At 39.9% G+C, this 24,060-nt stretch overlaps 1 protein-coding gene across 3 annotated transcripts in view; it reads left to right on the top strand.

Moving 5' to 3' along the window:
- Positions 1 to 24,060, top strand: part of FYN (FYN proto-oncogene, Src family tyrosine kinase) — a 77,995-nt gene that overhangs the window by 21,467 nt on the left and 32,468 nt on the right. For all 3 annotated transcript variants that reach the window (XM_085306637.1, XM_085306638.1, XM_085306639.1), the window contains exons 2-6: positions 2,167 to 2,298; positions 14,673 to 14,930; positions 15,476 to 15,572; positions 19,038 to 19,136; positions 20,341 to 20,444. In XM_085306637.1, coding sequence (XP_085162763.1) covers positions 14,684 to 14,930; positions 15,476 to 15,572; positions 19,038 to 19,136; positions 20,341 to 20,444 — 547 coding nt within the window. In that variant the 5' untranslated portion in view covers positions 2,167 to 2,298; positions 14,673 to 14,683. The remainder of the gene's footprint in view (positions 1 to 2,166; positions 2,299 to 14,672; positions 14,931 to 15,475; positions 15,573 to 19,037; positions 19,137 to 20,340; positions 20,445 to 24,060) is intronic.

The following is a 24,060-nucleotide window of genomic DNA, read 5'->3' on the forward strand; positions in this document are numbered from 1 at the left end:
CAATTCAAACTGTACTTTATCAAATTCTGATTTGTCTTCTATTATTAGCTCTGAAACTTTGCTCTTGATGAGTTTTTTTACAAAAATTTTGCTTTTTTAGTAAATAGAGTTGCCAGTCATACACTTCTGAGTCTCAAGATCCGTTGATAGGAATGCCAGGTATAGCAGAGACCATTTGTTGGTGGTGTGTGTGGATGAATGCATGTGTGAGATGTGTATATATATGCATATAAAAACATACACACACACACACACACACACACACACACACACACGTCAATAACACTTGGACAGACTTTCTTCCTCCCTAAAATTTTCACAAGCTTTATCATGTTAGCTCATTCTGAAGTTTTGTATTATGATCAGTTTGCCTGTGATGGGATGCTGCTTTTGACTGTACTGGTCTGTGCTGTATTTTAGCAGGCATCACATAGTGAAAGTGACTGAAAGTGCCAAATACACATTTTTTCCCACCTGTTGAAAAGAAGACTATCTATTGAATCACATTTAATTAAATATAATGAAGTGTGTGTATGAAATAATGCCTTTTAAATCTCTGGAGTGGCATATGTGAATCAACACTGAGCTCAACTAATTGAGATTATTTTATCTATTTTATTTGCAGAATTTACATTGCAGCATTCAGTCATAAGTGAATTCATTCCAGAAGCTTAAAATGAGCTAATGCCAGCAACTGGCACAGATCAAAMAGTCCCTAGTCCCCTTTGCCACTCTTACACATTGATGGGATTAATACTTTCTGGCCAAAGGCCCAGGTTAAGACAGACAGTGTGGACAAAAGCTTGTACTGTGTCCTTAAAAACCACTAAACTTAAATATTGGCGTGCTGCAGGATGAAGGAAATTCAGTAGCCAGGGCCCTGCACTGAGCACAGAGTCCTTAGCAGCCCAYCTGCCAGAATCCAGCCTTGGGATGCCGAGCCAAGAGCTTTCTTGGCAGCTTCCAGTTCCCTCAGCAGGGCGAAGGGAAAGGAGAAGAAATGTGAATATGCAGTGTGACCTGAGAGGTGCCTGCTGGAACAGTGCTCACATCCACTTATCCCATTTAAATATTCTAACTTGTTTTCCTCAACAAGGCAGTTAGTTGCTAAGTTCATCTTGAAAGCATGAGGTTGGGAGTGAAAATACCTRTAAGGTTGGGAGGGCTCCTTCTGTCAGCCTACTTCTTTTAGGTCACCTTTTGTGGCTTTGGGTTCCTGGGACATGAATATGAGTAGCAGGCAGCAGATAAAGTGAATTGCTGAAAAAAGAAGGGGCAGATACTCTGTCATAGACAGGGCTGTAATAATCCCCTTCCAGTTCCTGACAATGGTTTTCCACTATCAGGAGCTTTGTACAGTGATTTTTTGTGTGGAGCCATATGCTGAGGATTCAGAGACTGCTGCCTTCAGATTCTTTAAATGAGCAGCTGACTGTCATTGGTACTTAGATGGCACCTCAGCCCCCAAAGGGTGTTTCCCCTAGAGGCCCTTTGTATGCCATGAGCAGGAAGGGTATCAGGATTGCTACTACCCGGAGAGAGGAGTGGGTGTTTTTTAATGGGAATGCAAAACACCTTCAGATGCAGTGATCACTCATCTGACCACCCATTTTATGCAGACAACAGATTTTACTTGAGGGAGCTCCTGATTCATGCCTTACAAAGGAGGCTGAATTGGTGCGCAGCCTTTTAAATCAAGAATAGCTATCTTTCTAACTTTGCAGAGATGAGCAGTGCATCACAGCCTGTGGTGTAAAGGATTTCACTAGTTAATTGCCCGTAACTGATCGCTGCTAAAAAAGAAAAACAAAATTGCCTGTTTCCAGTTTGGATTGGATTAGTTTCCACCTCCACTGAGTTTTCTTCCTTTGCTAGATTAGAGCCCACTGTTATCAGGTTTGTTCTCTGTATGAATATCTTTAGACTGTGAGCAAAACAACAAAATTTCCTTTAAGCTTTTTGTTTATAACGAAGCCTTCTGTTACTCAGTGTTTTCAGTTCTTTAATCTTTCTCCCCTGAACATTCTTCTTTTTTTTTTCAACATCTTATTTGAAAAATGGAACAGCAGAACTTGATATATTATTCAAGTAGCAGATGAACAAGAGCCAAATAGAGAGTTACTAAAATCTACCTGCTCATCCTTTACTTTTTATTTGTTTTTACAGCTGAGGCTCCCATTAGCCCTTTTGACCACAGCCATCGGAAATTCATGTTGAGCTAATTGCCTCCCAGGACCCCCAAGTCTCATATTTAGTGTCTGCTTCGGAGGATAGAGTCCTCTCTCTCCCTCTCATCCTGTAAGTATGACCTGCACTCTTTATTTCTGTTAAGGTTGTTTTACACTTGGCCATATTAAGACTGAAACTGTTTGGTTGTTCCCATTTTTCTACAGATCCAAGTTGCTGTGTGTTAGACTTTTCCTTTTGTTGCTGCTCTTTTGCTGTCCCCACTCTTGTATCTGTCCACTACTTAACTTTAATCCGAGTCACTGATGAGGCTATTAAATAGCAAAGGAACGATCACTAATTCTGTGGGAACATAGTAGGAACACATCTATTTGCTACTATGTAGTTCCCTATTTGGAGTTGCACTTTGGCTCACATCATTGATCAGCTTTTTAACACATATATGATTGCAGACTCAAATGTGACTTCAGTAGAAAATATGTTTGAGTTTTCTTGCCTGACCTCCTACAGTGCTCTCTATGTATGGAGACTTACTGTCAATATATGGAGTACACTCCCTATAGACTTCAAAGCATTCAGTTTCTTGACCAAGATGGTCTACAAACGAAGTCAAATGACTTGGATTTGTAATACTATCAACAATACTGCCTTCATCAAGTSAACTTGTAGTTTTAGCGGAAGTAACATTAGAATAGTTTAGCATGTTATTTTTAACTAGCCTCATCTTCTTTTCTCAGTTGTAGGCATTTAGCAAACATCTTAAACCATTCCCAAATATCAGCAACTTTCCTTACTTTCTTTCTTCCATCTGATTTGACTTCCATTTGTTTTAGTTTCGGGAAATTGCCTCTCAGAAATCATACATTCTGTTTTTAATTTATGGATAGATTAAGTGTATGTTCATATATTGTATAAAATTTTACTAGAGTGGATCTTAATGCAATGTACAAATTTTATTTGTATGCAAAATGTCAATCCTTTTCAGTCTAAATAACCAATAACTTTCTGGATTTGTGATCATTTCTTCTCTACTAAGCTAAGATCTAGAGCAGGGGTTGTTTGGCTCCCCTGTTATGCCATATACAACTTGCAGGCAATTCAGGTGTAGCTGCATCATATGACTTGATGAAGTAAGATGAAGTCAGTTGTACTTTTACCAGCTCTGCAGCTCCTGAGTGTTACTGTTCCCTGGTTGTGGGAGGGAGCAAGTCAACAGAGCCTGCTGTGACTGAGGTGGTAGGGTGATCATGATACTTGTTGTGTATAAGTGTTGAAGAAGCCAGTCATCCTATCCTCTAACATGTTTCTAATGATCTGTAACAGCTAYCAATACCTCATCTTGGGTGATTCATTTCTATCCAAGTTGATTACATCCTAAGTTGTCAGTCACTCAAACWGATGTCATTTGTGATATAGAGTGCCTGTCAATTCCCCTCTTCTATTGGGCTTCTTAAATTGGTTATAACTATGTCTTTTAATATTCCAATAATATGAATCTACCTGTTAGTTTTCAGGAATATTAACTTGTGTTGTTGCTGTGCAGACATACGGTTTATCCATTTTTTCAGTTTACCTTTCAGATGCTCATAATTAACATATAGGCAACTGAGAAGGGTTTCATCTTCTTACAGCCTTTACTTTGTTTATGCTGTGCTTGATRTCATGTTTTTGTGCTAAATATGCTTTTAATTGCTTATTTACTCTGATTTGTTTAGCCAACCTAGCTTATGGATTGTATATTCTTTTTTCTGTTGAGAGGGACGTCCTCTTTGAATACCCTCTCCTCATAGGCAGTAGACCGTGGTTCACAAATACCTGTATCCTGTGCTACTCACCTAGTTGTTAACTTATGCAGTCTTCAGTTTATTGTATTTTTGTGTCAGGAGGCAGGGAAGAACTCCAGACAAGATTTCCAGATCTCCTGAGTTACCTACATTTGTGTAATCTATGAGGTATATCACCAAACAGTCTCCTTCAATGAAACCCTGCCTGTCAKCTCTGGATTATTCTTCCCTTCTGCACTTCTCTTTTGTGTCTTAAATCCAAAGAAAGAGCACAAACTTCTCTTGTCTGCTTCTTCTTCATGCAGTGCTCTCTTCCTTCTCCTGATGAGGATGGTTGGAGCTGTTCTCATCGGCTCTCTGGATTAGTGCTTTACAGCTACTTGTACTTGGAGGATCAGTCAAACTGGGGAAGGCATACAGCGAGTATGARGGGGAGCACCATCTGCAAAATGTTGCCACAGTGTTTTGTGGATGTGCATTTGCTCTCTTGTATGTGTGCTGTGGGCTTGAGGATCGCATGATGATTTGTGGGTCCTAGTGGTCCCTGGATCACAGGTCAAGGAACACTATTGTAGATAATCCTGCATGCTAGGCTGAGCAAATGTTCACCTGAGCAAACACCCRCCTTCTGTTATATGTGACTAAATAGATCTTCAGGTGTGTTTTTATCATTTTTGCAGGTGTTCCTTCATTCGCAGACCAGATTTAAAGTGCAGTTTCTTCTCTTAAGCATATGATCCTTGAGCAATGAAGAGAGAGCTAGAGAAATAAAAACATTACACTTCCTCTGGCTTGAGGAGAGGGACTATAAAGTATTTGCATCTGCTGTTTTTGTCACTCACTGAATGGTAGAAAACCTGGCTGAAAGAGGCTCATCCATCCTCCTATCCAAAGGCAGTACCATTCCTGGTAGACACCTGTCTAGCCTTCACATTGCCTTAGGCAATCTATTCTAGGGTTTTTTTTTGCAGTCCTTACCACTCGAAAGGGTTGTTTTTTTTCCTGACATCTAACTGAATTATTCACAACTACCATTTAATCCATTACTTCATGTGACTTTCTGCTTAGGACATTAAGGATTACCTCCTAGAGCTATAATAAGCAGACTGTAGTAGCTTTAAGCTGAAGAACAAGGTTCCGACCTGTGGCTGAGAGTCACTACACATGAGCATCCCCTGCAGATCAATTCCTGAGCAGTGCGTGTAACAAACTCAGGTTCATGATGAAATCAAGTTARCCCATCATTTTCTTTTATACTTGCCCTCAGACACGTGCAAAGAGCTTCAAAATAGATCTACCATATGCTTAGTGAATAGGCACTAAAAATGAGGTGTTTYGAAGAATGCATTCAGTCCCTGAGTGAAAAGCTGGAGTAACATTCTCTAGCTCTAGAATCCATTTTCATGGCCCTTAGCTGGCATCATATCCCGTTTTAAGCCCCATGTGACTGAAGGGAAGAGAGGTTTTTCTTTCTCCCTCCTTTCCTCCTGATTTTTCCCACCATCACCCCTTTTCTAAACTGAGCCTCATTTCTTGAAACACTTGTGATGTTCTCCCTGTACTTGTTGTGGGATCATTCTCCTCCTGGGTGTGATGCTCTGATTTGAGAAGTGTAACCACCTACCAATCAAGGCAGGTTGTGGGATTAATAATCAAAAATGAAAACTCAGTCCTACCGCCCTGTATATTGATAAATATGCTGCTAGTGAGACCTATTTTCTGTGCAAATGTAGGCAGAGCTTTAACATCTTGCCATTACTGACACAGCCCACCTTCGACACTGGTCTTTGTCACCATGTCACCTCATCTTGTCCAGGGTATAAGCATCTCTGCATTGTAGCTAATGCCAGATGCAGTTATGGTGAGAAGACTGAAAAATTTCTTTGAACTGGCCACAGTCAAATTTTTTTGCTCTTTTTTAGGAAGGAGAGTATTTTTTTCCCAACATAACTTTGCAAATACTTAATTTAAGTAACACTTCTAAAATATTTGCAGTAGTAGCATAGATGAAATGAGATCCCCTTTTGGAGGGAACAGAGTCCTGAATAGTCTCAAAGTAAATCTTATTTGAGACTCAGCTTGCTTCCATTTCCTTGCTGACACATACTCTGACTTCTTCAGTCATAAAGCAGAAATCAGACAAGGCAGAGAAGATGTTAGTTTTACTTGTGCACAAGCAATGGGTCGGGGGAGAGGGCTGCTGGGGTTAAGCAGCAGTATATTTTGAGGGAAGATCTTTTTGTCCGATTCACATATTCCGAAGAAGCAAACAGGCAACACTTCTTTACCTCTCCCACTCCCTATTCCCTCTTCCTTCCCTGTCCTTCCCAATTCACATTTTACATTCTCCTCTATGCAGCTCCCATGCTGCGAATCAGATGAATATCCATTAATCCTCGGTAGATTCTAAAAATAAGAATTGAGAGGAAAAAAATCAGAACAGTGCAAATCAACCTGCAATCATCTTTCTGTTCTATTATAGGGGGAAAAAGAAAGAAGAAATCAGTGGAGACGCTTTCACTTATTCTCTTTCCAAGATAAAATGACTATGCCATTTGCAGCAGCAGTTCTTTTGATACAGGTTTTCTAATTTATATACTTAAAAGGCGCATTAAAGGTTAGGAGCATTAGCTGAAAGTGCTTATGCAGACCATCTACCCACTTTTTTTCTGCTAGTGAATAGAGCTACCGCAAGCAGCTTGATGAAGGAGGAATGTAGCTTGAAATCATATTATTGAATTGACATTGTATTCTTACATGTTAGTCAGAACCAAGGGTAAACCCATGCTTTGGGGGTTTTTAATTGTATAGTAAACAGTGTTGTTTACTTGGTATATTTACTACCTTTAGCTCTTAATTTCAAAGTTTTCTTGAATTCTTTGTAATAATAGGAAAAAATGAAAGAAATCCTAACTGATGATATGAGTCTGGCTTGCTCTTCAGTGTACAACTGTAAAACCTGCGGACTTTCTTTATCAAGTTAGCTATAAATAAATCTCCTTCTTTTAAATTGCAACAGAAGTTTAACTGTTCATGGAGAAAAAAAAAATAAAACCTCCATACAACAGATCCTCCTGAGCTTTGTTTTTCTGGGGCACCTCCTTCTTAAAGTATTAAATACCATAGGATGACACAGGGTGTAACTCAGTGATTGTTACTTTAAGAGACGGCAGGGTGAGATTTTTAAAATTTCCTTGGGGGGGTTGATTTTTTTTTTTTTTTTTTTCCTTTTTTTTTTCTTTTTAACTGAAAGGAGTGTATCACAGAGAATGGAAAAGAATTCACTGTTTTTGGAAAAAGATGAGGCCATAACATTCACAGACTCATCTGGCAAGGAAAGAGCAGAAAACAGAAAGAGTGGCAGAGTGGGCTTTTGTCGGCGGTTTGGAGGACTCGCCTCCTGTTCTTTCCTTAGTTGCATTGGGGAGCTTTTTATTACGCCTGCTCAAACAGCTGCATTGTGCTAATGTGTTTTCTTGTGGCCTTGCCAGGTGACCCGCTCACCCGCCGGCTATGGGCCAGTTCCACCACCGCAACTGTCCCTTAAACAAGCACCACAAGTGGGGGGCACCTTCTGCCACTGCCGCCCAGCTGGAACACTGACTTGCTTGTTCCTCTCTGGCTTGTAACCTAGTTTTGGTTAGTGTTTGTACTTTGATGCAACGCAGGAGCCGGCGAGGTGCCCTGCTAGTTTCAACAGCAGGAAGATGGACCTATTTCTCAGACATTCATCACTCCTCCTTCCTGGCATTCGGTGGCCGCCTGTCCTGCCCCGTGAACAGCTGTGCTCACAACCTCTGACAGAAACCCACCATCTGGTTGTAGTTTGTCCTTCAAATCCTTCTTCATACCCCTTTGTCAGCTGCCCWGGCCTCTGGGGCTGTCTGAAATTAAGCAGGCAAGAAGCAGCACAAATCGTCTTCATATTGCATGCCTGGCTTTTAGCTCAGGTCCCAAAGGGAAAAAAGAAGTAAGGCAAGCACAGTGATACACTGTGCAGAAATGTGTTGCAACTTTAACATTGTCTAGTGTCAGAAAATTGTTGCCAAGGCCTCAGCCCCAGTCACTCTGTAAATGTGAGAGAACAACAGGACGAAATGTGGCACTTCAAAGCTCAGAAGCAAAGTCTGCTTTTCTGATGGTAGTAGGAACTTCGCATTTGCCTGGATCATTTCTGGCCATTATGACCATTGTAGAAGACTTCCAAAGCAACTTTAGGCTGACAAAAAACAAGAGTAAGAGTGCTCCAGCACTGCAAAAAGCATTTGCCTTGAGCCAGAACTGTATAGCAGCAGGAGTTCCCCTAAGACTGCTCTGCCTACTGCTCCTCCCATGGATGTTCACTGACACTGAACATGGCCTGCTCGTGTTGCCAGACTTCTGACTGCTGCAGACAAACAAGCAGTTTAAATGCTGAGGCTTTTCTGCTCAGCCCACTAAAGCAGAATCTAGGGGTGGAGCTTTCTCCTCAGAAATCTCTTCAAAAATCGAATGAATGTAGCCCAAGCATTTTTCACTGCTGTTTTTCACGTGAATATGTTGAATGCACTCATTGATCCAGATACATTCTTGACTTGAAGTTTTGTCCTGGCATTTCTGGCCTTTTGTTCAGGAGTACCACATTATGTATGTGAGATTTTCTGCATATCCTTAATAGTCAGAGAATATCCAATGGCAATACTGTCTCTTCCCTGATTTATATTTATTAATGCAGTATGATAGGTGCAGCACAYGTGTAGATTTACAGGCATTCTACACAAATTCGCAGTCTTCGTCCTATTTTAAGGCTGAAACAAATATGTCATATTGCAGTACAATTCTTTTCTTTCTAGATTGGGCCATTACTTTCAGTGGTTCTGTTAGGTATAAAAATATGTACATATATAAGGTAACCTGCAACCTAAAACCTGAGAAATAATAAATAATACCCAACAGCTCTTATTATTTTAAAGCATTCATTGTATCTTTCTGACCTGTTCCATGATTCCTTCAAGTTCAGAATCACTGATCAAACTACAGMGAAAGCAGCCTTCTGAAAGGTCCTGGAGTTAATATGTACAAACACACAGTGCAACAACTGTTGCTATTTTATTCCATCTGTCTAATTCAGGATGGTTTGAAACYGACACAAAGTGAATTCTAGAAACCCAAAATGCTGCTATCAGCATAYCTGTAAATCAAAGAGAGCTCAGTAATCGGAGACCATCAGAGCTATTGGCCTACATATGACTAATTTTGAATGCCTGTTTGTTGCCCAATTTGACATGGCTTCTTAACTGCTTRTAATAGTCGAAGTGAGTGAGCAAGACTTTTCTGAAAATTGGAGGGTTTTTAATGTGTCTTAGATTTGTGTGTCAAAATACTTACTCCATCAGTTTCTCCCCAGGGAGCTAATAATGGTGACTTAGAAAGAAAGTTATTCCAACTTTGGGATAAATTTATATGTTAATTGTTCCCTAYGTCCAGCTGCAGGAGGCATTCTGCAGAAAACTTGAAGTGTCTTTCTAAAAATTCTTATTATTCTTATTCTTAGAAATCTTTTTCTGTACTTCTTACATCTTCATGATAACCCAGAATGTAGCATTTCAAATATTAAATCCTACTGTAACTCATTAAATCAGACTGATACTTCTGTAGTGCTTTCAGCAAAATATAAAACATAAAGAAGATATCCCTTAGAGAGTATTATTTCACTGCCATGCTGGATGCATCCCTTTATTTGATTAACAAGCATATTCACCACAGACACAGAATAAAAGCCCAGGATTTTGTTCTTCTGATTCCCTTTTAACATAACTGTTTTTTAACTCAGCTTTCCTACTGGTGGTGCTTTCATGTCAGTTTGTAAGATTTGGTCAGAACAAGATAGTTGACAGTTACCATTCATCCAATCTTGCCCTTTTATCTCTTTCACTGAAAGAAGGTCTCCTAAAAATACACAGAATTTCATTCCAAAGAAAACTGTAGAGAGAAGAATGCACCCCTGCTGGATCTGAACTTGCTCCATGTCTCGTCTGCAGATTAAAGCTCTCTTCTATGGTGATGTCCATCACTAGGCAAAGGGTTGGAGGATAGGTGCCATGACATCGATAGGAAGACACAGGTAGATGTTTCCCTGCATCTGCTTGTGTCCCTCTCTCAGGCTTTGTAAGAGATCCACTTTCTTCCAGAGCACTCAAAAATCAGGTTCTGGAGAAAGTTCTATAAAGCTGTGTGTACAAACTTCTGTTGCTTTCAAGGAGCAAATTTAAACTGATTATTCTCCTGTCTATCTTTTCCTGATGGTTTATAACTGCAGAGGCAAGAGTAGGTCATGGCTTATCAATATTTTTTTGTTTTTCAATTATAATATGTTCTTTTAAAATTAAAAAATGAAAAATAGATTTTATTAGTACTCCTAGATTTTTTCCTGGGCTTCTATTAGCTAACAGAAAACTTATTTTGTTTCTGTTAATGGAGTACATCTGACATTCACTGATGATTCAGTCTTAGCTTCGATTTATGTATTGAGAACCAACTACCCTCTAGAAAAAATGAAGAAAGTGATTAATATTAATAATTGCGTTAATAACATCTTTGTAGGTGCTGTGGTTGTATAAGTAATTTTGTATCTTCATCCAATAATGTTTTCACCATGTGGGAGGAAACTACTATTTTGGCTAACCTAATAGTGGACTGCCTGCAACGTAATTTTTAGAGTCCAAGAAATATAAGAAGGTCAAGAAACGAGACAAATAACATAATGGTTTTTTTTTTATTTGTCTCTAAGGAAGTCTTATAAATCATGTAAATGTTTTATATTTTCATGAAAACACATGTTTTATATTGCCTGTAAAAACACATCTTTAAAATAAGCAAATGCAACTTRTTTGCATTAGAAAAGTTAATTTTAATTAAGCTACTATGTACTTTCTAACAATACCAGTGACAAATTATAATAATGATGCATGACCCATAACTCATACATCTGAGAAACACTGCCTATCCTAATGGAAATTACTAAAATCTTGTTCCTTTACTGTAAGTTGTGCATCATGTTGGATGAACGACATTGTGTGCACGTCTCTAGAGAATTTAGTGTAAAATAGTTCCAGATTTTGTTTAGTGATCTCAGAGTTGRCTGAGTAACTCCAGCCTTCCAAAACTGCTATCGCTGACAGGCAGGGTGGTGAGACTTCAGGATGTTAACTGCCTGCTCTGTGATACTGAGGGAGGTTAGGTTTTGGAATCCATTCATTGATATGAAGAGCGATGCTAAATGGAGGTTTTATTTATTGTCTATGAAAGCCCWAAGTTAGCTCCARTCACTTCAAGCCTGTACATGTGCAYGTGTATTCTCCCACATTTAGCAAAATCCCCAACTTTTCTAGCTAGTGTCTTTGAGCCAGGAATACACAACTTGCAAGGACTTGGCTTGAGCTGATGCGTGCATGTGACACGCTCTGTCACATTTCACRCGAGGCTGCGATCACGCAGTCTTTATCCTTGGACGCTGTAACAAAGTGGAAAAGGGCAAAGCGAAAGGAAAAAAGCCCTCTTTGTCAGTCATTCGCTGTGCATCAAACTCTCCTTCCCTCTGTGTTGCCTGTGCCAACAAAAAGAGAACGGGAGCAAAAGGCAAACTAATAATCCGGAGTTGATAATTCGGTGGGTCTCGATTCATATCATCCCTTTTCAAAAAAAAAAAAAAAAAAATGTTATTTTACTGACACTACTGATACCTACGTGTACCATCTCCTGGTCACTCTTTTTCAGAATTAATACTTTGAATGATTTTCTTTGGCAGGTGATCTGTAGTTCTAACTTTTCTTCATCCATTTATGTGGATGTGTAAATGAAGTGTGTAAGGCTGGCTTGTCAGCACTTGTAACTAGATACCTGAAATCTTCCTGGACGCCAGTGGAGATATTTTTCCCCTACACAGCTGAAACTTTGTGAATGAGCAGTAGGGCTTCTGGAAAAATAGTTCTCTCGTGTATAATTTTTTCATGTCTGCAGAAGCAGCAGCAACAAGAAGAAAACCTCTTTCATCATCATCCACCACCCGCAGTTTCATGTTTCCCTTCTCTTCTTTTCTTTCTTTTCCTTCATTTGGTTTTTTATTTTTTCCGGTGAAAACACCAGGGGAAAACTAAGAGAAGAAACAGAGCTGGGTAGGGGGAAGCAGGCGACAGAGTTTCGCAGGCAGGTACGGTTTCAGGCCCACAAAATGGCTGCTGTGGTTCTTTTTTAAATAACAAAGCCTGCATATTGCTCAGCTGTTCTGAGGTGCACACATGGATGTTCCAGCACTTGCAGCTATTAGTCGTTCTTCTTTATGGCTCAGTCACCTCCGCTCAAATCCTCTGCACCTCTGCGCTTCTTTTTGCTCCGGAGTTTCCCTCATGCCATCGCCCAGCCTGGCGTCTGCATAGCTGCCTGGTTTTGGCTGCCCGTGTGCYGGAGGTGCAGCTGGCAGAGGCATGGCAGCTTCGCGGGGGCAGAGCCCCCGGGGCGCAGGACTCCCGGGGCGCGCTCAGCGCTCGGAGGAGCGAGATGAGCCCCCACTCCGCAGGGATCTTGCCAACCACATGGCTCTGCCTCGCTTCTTAGTGTTGCCCGTATGACTCCTGGCTCCGAAAGGAGCCTGGGAGGACTCAACCTTAAGCTAAATCACTAAAGAGAGGGTCTCTAGGGCCAGAGCACTCTGCTTTTCAAAGAGGCAGCGCAGACCTCTGCGTAACCAGTTTTTCACTGCTAATTTAGACTGAGCACCCCTGCACCAGGTGCAGTCGTTGTGGGGCTCTCCCAGAGCCGCTGCCAGGGCCGGGCGGCTTTGCGCTCTCCAGGCTGCTGGCCGCTGCAAAGCGCCTTTCCCTTGGCCCTTTCTGCGCTTGGGTGTCTCAGGGCACCTCCGAGCTAAGAGGAAGGAATGGTGGAACGTGTGCTGACTGCAGACAGCGCTGGTCAAGGCAGGGCAGCTCAGGAAAGTGTATTCAAGTGCTATTCTTTTTCCTGAACATCCTGGTAGAATAACTGGCAGTGTCTTCAAATTGTGGAAAATACCCTTGAACAGAAGGGATTTTACAATTAGGCAGGCTAGATTTAAGAAGCAAGTATCTATATTATGAGCTGTCACAGACAAACAGCTACTGCGTAATTTTTCAGGCATTAGCAGCAGTGGAATATGCTTTTTCAGAATCCCATGAGTTTGTCAAAACCAATTTCCTGTGTTGATGCCGGGATAAAGCATACAAAATAGCCAGCCTGGCTGCTACAGAAAAATGAGGATATTTGCAAAAGGATGTGCTTTTTATTTACCCTAAGTGAAGGATATTGGCTGAAATATGAAAGGAAGTATGAAAAAAATAGTTGCATACCTCTCTATACTTTTTTCTTTCTTCTGTTCTGTGTCTCACTTTCTCCYCTCCTATTCATGTGTTCTGGACAAGGTATGTTAGGCTGAGATTAAGAAAGTTTGTCTCTGTTACTTTTTTTTTAATTTAGAAAAAGATTTTTCTGTTGTCACTGCTTTTTCTTGTGGCCTTATGCTTGAGAATATTGTTTCTGTTCCAGGTTACATGTAAGATTGACTATACTGGATCAGATTAAGAATCCRTACAGGGCAATATCCAATCCCTAGATTCATCACGCTTGTCTTTAGAAACTTAAGTTCATGCCTATGTTCATGAGAGAGTTTGGTAATACCAACATGTGAGTGCTAAGATAYTAGAGCTTGCCAATGAAAATTGATGCTAGATAAAAGCACAAATTTCTGAGGGCTTTTCTTTGAGATGTGGTGAATCGCCCTCTGTCTCACCCAACCTATTGRGAATATAGGCTCTTAACTTTCAGACAGCTGAAATTAAAAGAGATTAGTCCAGGCACTAGTCATGGCCAATGAGACTGCTGAACAAGAGATTATAAAAATTAGAAATCTTAGAACTAMCTTCTCCAGAATATACTCTCTGTTTCCTTTTATTAGGGATCTGGATGTTAAGACTATTTGCATTTAACATGTTAATCCTCCGGGGCTTTGTCTAGTTTCTTAACTCRTTTATCCTTTCGACTACCCCAATCTCCAGTATCAACAGTTTTTATACTGTTAGGTATTGTGTAAARCAGCACTTCTTTTTGTTTTAAGTGCTCTGTCTGATGAGTTGCCTTMTACTTCCCTGTATAGTGATAATTATTTGCTCTCCTGTATATCTGCATCTCTGTCTCTCACATAAGGCTCCAGCAAGGTATTACCTTTACCTGAGATCAAYGGCAGCTATTGTGTAGTTGGCAATGGCAAAAACGAGAGCGTGAGTTGAGTGTCTTACTATGTATTTCGGAGCCAGACTTGAATACTTCTAATTGTGCTTTTTGGCTGTGATCTTCCCTATGAGYTGTGCTGTCCTGGCAAAGGGTGAATGAGAGAGGTTTCTTCCTCTTACTGCGTCCATGCAAGAAATTTCTCGCAGGGCTGGTCAGACAGCTGCTGCTACATACGAGCAGGTAGGATCTCCTTCTCAGGCCCTGATGGGAAACCACTGTGGGGAAGAATTTTGAGTGAGTTTTCCCAGCATGTTGCTGTTTTTCTTCAAAAGCAGAGATTTTTTTTTTCAAAATACTTGGCTTTCAGGCAGTGAGCTTAATTTGATCCTCCTCAAATGTGGGTTAGGGAGAGATCTGGTGAGCATAAATGAATAAACACCTTTTCTTTCCTTGCTCTCCTAGGATTTTAGATAATGGGCTGTGTGCAATGTAAGGATAAAGAAGCAACAAAACTGACTGATGAGAGGGATGGCAGTTTAACTCAAAGTTCAGGCTACCGCTATGGGACAGATCCCACTCCACAGCATTATCCTAGTTTTGGCGTGACTTCAATTCCAAACTACAACAACTTCCATGCCACAGGAGGCCAAGGATTGACAGTGTTTGGTGGAGTCAATTCCTCCTCTCATACAGGGACACTGCGAACAAGAGGAGGAACAGGTGAGCTTCAAAGCCTTCTTTCAGTGCATTTAATCAGTCACATTACATCAGGGACTGTTTGAGGGGACACAACTGTCTCAGCATGTTATTTAAAATAGTGCTAACCTACMGATGCTAGTTCACTTTGGGGACGTGCCCGGTTTGGCTGCCTGCCTGCCTCATCCCTCAACCAGGGAATGAAAGAGGCCTGTGGTTGAAGCAGGGAACCGTCTAAAGTAGTTAACAGGACATGTTTGGCATGGGTATGTCTGAACTCCCTCTTCTCTGAATGTTAGACCTCTTTTAYCCACATGGGATCCTTCTCTTCTGTGTAGGTACCAAAACCAAAAGGACTAATGGTTTTAGAAACGGAAGGAGGTAGTGTGCCCACTGTCTGTCAAAAAGCACAGTGATTAAAAGGGTTGTCCAAAAAGTAAGAGCCTTCAATCTAGTTTGCTCCTCAGCCACAGGAGTGGCTTAAATTTAGCTTAGCTACCTGATCTCTTGAGGTTCCTTTCACTTCTGTTTTCTGTGATGGAGTGTAACTCATGTTTGTTCTTCTTTAGGTGTAACTCTTTTTGTGGCKCTTTATGACTATGAAGCAAGAACAGAAGATGACTTAAGTTTTCACAAAGGAGAAAAATTTCAAATACTTAACAGCTCGTAAGTTTTAAGTTTGGGAATATGCTTTTTAGTATTTTTAGACTTACAATGTTGGTAACTATGTTTGTCKGTTTATGTTATTCATAAAATATGATGTGGGCTATTCAAGATATGTAGGGGTTTTAGTCTTAATGCTCACTTGTCTTTGTCTTTTAAGTGTTTTATTATTTTAAAAATCAGCCAAAATGCAGTTTTACCTCAAAAAATACAGAAGTGTTAGATTATTTGGTTCACTGCTTACATTTCAGAGTAAACTCACATTTAGCACTGACAGCACGAGCTCTGTACTTTACCAGTAGTAACAGAAGTTCTGCAAGGCTTATGCTAACACTCTTTGCAATCTGCTGCAAGTATTTCTGCACAGGAGCGAGCTAAGAAAATCTGATTCACAGGAAGAAATGTGATCCAGGCTGGCATGTCAACATGGGTTTAAAAGCATTAACCTGTTTTTCTTTTAAAGAAAGATGATACAGTTTGAACTTGCTAGGAAGTTCTCTTAAGTATAAATGCACCATTGTACAGTTGCATTTTGTATGAAGACCATACTTTCAACCTGGAAAACATTAATTTTATCAATTATCTGTAGAAAAAATCACCTAGCAATTTAAAAATAGCATCTAAATATTACTGTGTTATTGACCTAAATCAGCACATCTTGTAATTCCTGGCTAAGAACATAAAGTTGAAGACTCTGTTGTATGTTCAGTATTGCTATCATAYAGAAGTAAAAATGGGTTAGCAACCAAGTATATAGCTTTCTAGAGGCTTTGTGATATTTCTCCAATCTTTGTCTTTTATGCTATGTGACAACAAGGCAAATTCATCCCTGGTGCAACCCCTCTTAATTTTAATAGAAGAACTCCAGGGTTGGAGTTGGCTCAGTATGCATTAATGTAAAAAAAAAAGCCAGGTAATTCTGTGGAATATTTCATGAAGTCATGAAGCTGAAGAGCTTTGATGTAGATGAAAGCACAAAAACTTCAGTTAAGACTTGCAAAGGGAGCAGCAGTTTAAAAACCTCTCTACTTCTAAATTAGCACTTGGGGGGAAAAAAGGAGAGATTTTTTAAGCTATAATCCATTTTCTTCATGTTGCCTACCACTTTCCTAACCTTGCACAAACTCAGCTATTAGTTGAAACAAGTACAAATTCCACCRATGGCAAATTCCTTGCCCGCTGCAATTGGTGAAGTCCAGGGGTACTCGTGAGAACTGGAAGAGCAGTGGTATTTGGAGTCATTGGGCAGAGACTTTACCCACATTTGTGGCTGGTTGCAGTACATGCATTTTGATGCAGGTGGTTACTGCCGGGAGGAAGACTTTGTGAGGGAAAAAAATCAAGCAGCCACTGATTTTCCTGTAGGATTATAGAAGCTCRGTTCACATCATAGTCATCTCTTTCTGCTTAGAAACACCAGCCCCAATCCCCCGAGTCCCGACAGCCAAGCTGGGGTTGCACAAAAGCAGCTTTTCTGTAAGAATGCTTCATCTTTTCCTCTGTACCAGAAAGGACATAAAAGTGCGCTTTTTAATAGTGCTGCTTGTGATGAAGAAGCATGCAGGTGCATATAAACAGTTTGCTTGGAATTTACTGAGGGTATTTCTTTTTTAACTCCCAAGAAATGAAATTTGATTTCTGCTTTGGATAAAAAGTTCAGATTCGCAGTACTTGAAGTGGCTTACAGAAAGTATCCTTGTGATTTTAACTCAGGAATAATACCAAGTGCAGTCTGGAGAAAGGAGGTACCTGCAGATGGTGATTCAGAGTAGAGTCCCACTCAGGTGCTCCAGAACACCCACCATCTCCATCACCACCAGCACTCTGGCATGTCTGGTTAGCTCCATTGACTAGCTTCCTCCTAAACGAGGCTTGTCAGTGCCTATAATTAAATGTTGTGAAAAAAATCTGTGTTCCCCTTCCTTTCTGGCAGAGATTTAAGCTTCTCTGTCAAAGCAGAGGGGGTTGCTCATGATGTTGTTATGAGCTACAGCATTTTTTTTCCTCCCTAGATGTGATAAAATATCTCCATCTAGTGGAGTGTCTGTGCAGTAAGAGGATAGAGGTGGGAACTAGTGATAATGGCACAGTTCTAGCAGCTGATAGTAATAGCCATAAAATAATTGAAATATTTATGAACAGTAGTGTGGMATAATCTCTCAGAAATATTCTACAGGTATGCATGGGGGAAATGTTAGCCCTTCAGCAGGCTAAAATTAGGGTTATAAACCGTAAGGCACCCTAAACGCCAATGGCCCATTTCTTTTGAGATCCTGATATATACAGTGTGTATTAAGATAGTGTTGACTCCCACTATCTAGAAAAGCTAGTTCTTCACCTGAGCTGTAGAATCGAAAACAGCTCTTTTTTGACTAACTGCAGCTGTTTTCTAGTTGTTTCCCATAGAGTTCGTATTCTATCAAACTCCTAACAGAAGTGGAGTTAGAAATTTTAGTAAGAACTCACCTTCACRCAAGCTTTTCTGACTGCTTAAAATRGTTTAGACARTGTGKTTTTGGTAATTGCTTGCTTASTGAAGATGCTGAACTTCTGGCCTCATTTGACAACAGTGGTTCATTTAGGTAAATAAGTCTCTGTTTTACAGAGAGGGAAACTGAATTTTYAGGCAGTCCAGATGGAAAAGAGAACCTTGTTAGTGAAAGTAGGAGTTAAATGTCAATGAGCATGATTCTGAGAACTAAATGCAAACTACTAAATCCCAAATTGCTGCATCCTGTAACAATAAACTTATTTTAAAGCTATGTATTCTRTAGTGATATGCATTGGCTGAAGGGTAACACCATGTTGCACTTGCACACACGTACATATGACAGAAACTGATGATGAGCCCATGGAATATGGTCCTGCATGGACTTGTTTATATCTAAATGTGGTAGAAGAATGTTTTTTGTAATTATTTGAAAATATATCTAAGTCATTTACTTCTTAAGATATCTCCTGTAGGTGGCCAGGAGAGGGAACGTAGACAGTGAAGTGTGACTCTTAAAGTCTATCTAAAACTATTGACTGTTTGATGTCTTTGGGTTTCAGATGGAGTATCTACATAGAAGTTTGAATGTCATGTTAAAATTAGCAGTGGATGTGAAAGAGTTGGTTTTGGCACTTTTTTGAAAGGCTCCCTCAAGGGTCAGAATTAGAATAATAGCTGTGGGGACAATTTTCAATATTCTAGTCCAAATTCAGCTCTAACCAAATTTGATTTCAGTGGAAGTTATGCCCTGTTTATACCATCATACTACATTTGGAAGGCTACGTTACTAATCACTGTAGAACTAATAMCTGATGCAGAGAAATACATGTATTATTTTGTTTTAGATGCAAACAGTTCTCTCAGAAGTATGCCCATGATAAAGAGATAGGTTGCTGTGAATTCTTACAATACACAGCAGCAGTCAGATCATTGTCTTTATAACTCTCCTTCACTTTTCCTCATCTCTGTTTCTACAGGGAAGGAGACTGGTGGGAGGCCCGGTCCTTGACAACAGGCGAAACTGGTTATATTCCCAGCAATTATGTGGCTCCAGTCGATTCCATCCAAGCAGAGGAGTATGTTTTCTTTTCATTGTAAAGACCCATTAGTGTTGTACTTGAAGGAGATTTGAGGAGTTTGTTTTGATTGATTGCAGTGACTTTTCAAACAACTTACATCATTTTTATTTCAATTTTCAACTGCATTGATAAATAATTAGGTAATTAGTAACAGAAACACAAGCTCAGCACTTTTTCAATGTCAAAACAAAGRAAGAAAACCTAAAAGAGCACAGGTCTGCTTACTTTATTTGGGTGTCAGCTAATTTCTAGCTTTAAGCAAACAGTGCCCTTGCTTTTCCTGAACCAAATTGTAAAAATATTTGGAGTCGATCAGTCTGCAAACTGTCCATTAGGCAGGGCACATTGTAATAAAAAATACATTCACAGGATAGGATGCCTACAAAGCGTATGGTGTATGGCAAGCAGTGTGGTAAGGACATGTACACAAAAGAGTGGAGCATTGTGGCTGTGTTTTTATCTGTATTATTTCCAGTTACACTGGGATAGTTTAGATGTCTGAGTGAGTACTGTATAGCAGTGCTGCAAAGCGTGACTGGGGATCTGTATATTTTCTGAGTTAACTCTGTAGCATGCCATGGATTCTACTTTGGAGCTACTGTACTCTATATTTCAGGTTACGTTTGCTATAGTTCGTTGACATTATTCTAGTAACTAGGATATAAGGATTCCAACTGTTATCTAAAGTGGCTCTGACTTGATTGATTGTGAAAAAAAAAAAAAAAAAAAAAAAACCTAAAAACCCCAATTAATTGCAACTGGAAGGAAAAAGGTACTGAAAAGCCTTATAGAACCAAAATAAAGTGGTTGCATCTGAGTTTTCCTAGTTGTACTGCAACAAGAATGTTAGATACTAATAAATCACTATGTAAACCAAATATGTAGTTTAGAACAACATTCCCTCCCAAGTTTTGCCCACTGTTTGCTAAAATTAGGCCTTTGTGGTAAGAAATCAAACAAGCGGTCTCTGTATCTACTGGTTACAGGCTTTAYGCAAGTGCTACTGTACAACATATATAACATCTATTCCACAGATCTGTCATATTACCTTCCCACCACAAAGGGCCACAACATGAGGATCGTGGTTGAATATACTTGAATAACCATATTTTCCAGAAATAATATACTATGTCTGAGCTCTGTGACACTACCGAGTAACCCTATGCAGCATTTTCTTACTATTTCTGATGTTTTCCCCAAGGTGGTACTTTGGTAAACTTGGCCGAAAAGATGCCGAGAGGCAGCTCTTGTCATTTGGAAACCCAAGAGGTACCTTCCTTATCCGGGAAAGTGAAACTACCAAAGGTATGCTGGCCAAAGCTATGCTGACTGCTAATTAGTAGGTATAAGAGAAAATTTGTGGTAAGTTTGTAAAATACTGTGTTCCTGGATACCAAGACAGAGAAAAGTGTCGTCTTGCGTATATGTGTGCCAAGGAATTAGATGTCTGGACATGCCAGGTTTCAGAGTGTTCAAAGCAGAAAACAACCCAAGTGCAACCCATGCTGTGCTCAGTGCTCAGCCCATGGTAYCTGCAGTACAAGTTAGGCGCAGGCAGGGTGCTCTGCTCTGCTGTCATGCTCAGAGTGCTCTACTGTCTGAATGCTTGTGCTGAGATACTACTATTGAAATGGAGCTGGAGGAGTCAGGTCTTTCAGAGCAGCACTTGTGGGCTCCTGATGTCTATATTAGGGTCCTGACAGGGCCATCTGGCTTGCTGTGAATACGTGCTGAGAATCTACAGTTTAGTTGGGTGAAAATTGCTTTTTGCTTCAGAACAAGCAGAATGTCTGACTTTTTTAGATAGACTGGCAGGGAGGGAGGTGCTGCTTATTATTTTGGGAAGAAGGTTAGAGTTTTTTGGCCTTTTCTCTTTAGGAACAGTCTTTGGAAAAAATAGCCATTTTAAATTCATAGATTAACAGTGAGAAAACTTGAAAATATTTCCAGTGAATATAATCTGGAAATATTTAATTGTATACATTCTGTAGAAATGCAGTAGAAGGATGTATTCTCCTCCTCCCTTCTAAAGGTACTGCAGGAGCTCCATCTTTCTTGCTTTTTCATTTTGTTAATGAGACCTATCAACTTCTTCAAAGCTTCATTTTTTACAGAAACATTTCTCTAATTCATATGACCATTGGGGAAAAAACATGCAACTAAATGGAAACAAATCTGAYCATTTGTCTGTTGACCGGAAATGTGAAACCATAACTAGGGGAAGCATAAAACACTAGAATTCATTCCATGGAAATTCAAAAGTTTAATGATGGTCCGTGTAATTAAAGCACTGACTTCTCAGTGGTTTGATCAGAGCACACGGTCAGCTAGAGTTAGCATTGAAAGTGGCTGGAGTCCTGGCTGTAAGAAAGAGAAGCACCACTTACCACTTCTGTCTGTCTGACCTATCTTCAGGTGCTGTATTCTAGCATCTAAAATTTTATATTTTTGACCCCTGCAGTCACTGAACTCTTAATTCTGAAGATTGGTTATCRTGCAAAATCAGAATCGACATGCTGTTGATTCAGATGGCTGATTTCCCATCCTGTCACCCAGCAGCTTATGCATACCATAGCTAACAACAAAGCATTTCTCAGCAGGATCAAGATGTGCTCTAACTTACTCTCTTTTTTGCAAATAGCCTTCACCTGTTCAGTTTGTCCAACTGTTAYTGTTATGCATGTGAGGAGCAGGACTTCATTCCACTCTATACAGAGTTTGAAAAGTCACTAACATGGGCTTGCTTAAAAATACCCACCACATTATTTCTCAAAAMSAGGCTATCAGTTGAGTTTATTTTGACCTTTTCAGTACACTGGTAGGAGAGGTGTTTTTCAGGAGTGTTTACTTAGCTAAGTCAGGTTTTTTCTAAGGCTTCTTTGGAGAAAAAAAAATCATTTGGGAAATGAAGTAATCCRTCATGGATGTGCTTATAACAGCAAGCTTAATTTCTCTGCTCTTGAACCTAAGGCTTTCTACATCTTCAGGCTAAGTTGGTACTAAAGCCACTGGAAAAAAAAATGCGTACTTTTTGTCAAAAATATCCATTTCCTTTCTCATCCTTGTGGTGTCCCTGGAAATACATTGTTAGAGGAAAATAGAGAAACTTTGTTGTTCATGAGAGAGAAAACAGTCAGCTGAGAGAACTCAATGGTGCGTTCTCCTGCAAGTCTCAAAATGCTTTACTCCAACCAGTCATCTTGGGCTTGAGGCAGGAATTGCTTTGTGACCTAGAATTGTCCCCTTTGCTTTAAAAAATAACACTAATAGAATTAATCAAGCTTATGTTAAATGTATCAAAGTGGATGACTTCAACCTGAGTTTAACTTCCCATGGTCATGCTTGCCTTCTCACCATATTTCCAAAATAAGTCAGATTTGTTGGGTTTTTTTGTTTGTTTTTTTTTTCATTTTTGCAAAGCCTGACTACCCAGGTATTTAATCAGCTCTTGTCTATATAATCCTTCACTTGGTTTCAATATGCACCTTTCAATGCTGTTTGTTTTTAAGKTTTTTTTTTAATTATTAATGTGATGTACTGCTATGTGGTATTCCAGATTTATACTATGTGTATCCATTATATTTGATTTTATCAGCAGATAATGGCTAGTCTAAATAACAAACAGTCTAAATAAATGAATAAGGAAATGAATCTTGGTTCTTGTTTTTGTCCAGATTTGAAATAAATCTCCAGTCCTGCAACTTGATCTGAGGTCAGTGGAGGTCCACAAGGGGCCACCCACGCAGATCTGATTGCAGAACTGGAGCCAGGATTGTTTACATTTTCCTAAAGAATCTAAAAGACTAATCAGATAGGCAGGGAATGTGACTAAAGAAAATACAGCTGCTCTTAGTGGATCAAAACTCCCAAATGCAGAGTTGGAGAGCTCTGCCTGGAAAATTTTGGAAGCAGGATGACAGTATACAGACATCAGTGTTGGTACAAAGCATGTACAAGATTTGCCTGCAAATCCCCAAAAAGCTCCTAGCTTAGACAGATACACTTACTCAGTGGGAGACTCGTGTCAGAAAAATAACCTGAACATTTTTTTCTACACTTAAAAATAAAAAACCTTTCACTTCTTTTGGGATATCTGCCATTCACATAAAATAGAATCACATGTGTAAGGGCTGGCTCTTTTCCTCCTGTTTARAGGAAAAATAACAGGGAATTTGAGAACTCCTTGGATTTAGGGGTAGAGGAGTTTTGTTTGCTGCAGCTTTGCTCGGTAGCAAGCTGTTTACCAGTGTGATCTGCTGCAGTTTGATATGGTCAGAGACATTTTAAAATTCCCTAAAATTCTTACTGGGAAGAATCCAGGAATGACATTCTGTATCAAGAATTTCAGCTGTGTAACTATGGAGGTGGTTTAAACCATTTTATTTAGGTGGAGGTGCTTCTGGAAGATGAGAATGTTATCTCAAAAAGTTGACAAGTACAGGGAGTTTGGATAAGCAGCAACCAGGGCTGTTTGCAGTCAGACCTGTAGGAAGTTATCCCACCTTCCAGGCAATCCAAAATTATCTGATGTCAGTTTTCCTTTCCTGTTCTTAGCTGAAATGTTTGCCAGTGAAAGCAGTCCAGTCTCCAGAAGGGGGGCCTTCCTGAGATCTCTACAGTTGGTTTCACTATTTTCTTTTAATGTCTGCATTATCTTTGAGTAAACAAGATATTTTTCTGAGCCATGAGTGAAGATATCTTTCCTGCTGCCTTTGAAGCAACCAAGCTTTCGCTCTGAGAACTGTACTGTGCCGTAAAATGTGGTTTCATCTTTGAAAATGTAGAGAACCAATATATGGGTGTCTCTGTATCTGGAAAAGGATTCTGCTTCAAATTAAGACACCTGAATGCGCAGGTCCCTGTGAAGAGTGCACGCTCCCTTTACAGTCAGTGGAGAGGTGGGGTTCATTTCAGTTGCCCA

This window comes from Rhea americana, unplaced genomic scaffold, assembly GCF_003343005.1.
Source record: "Rhea americana isolate MKP2758 unplaced genomic scaffold, rheAme1 scaffold_243, whole genome shotgun sequence".
Classification (NCBI taxonomy): Eukaryota; Metazoa; Chordata; class Aves; order Rheiformes; family Rheidae; genus Rhea; species Rhea americana.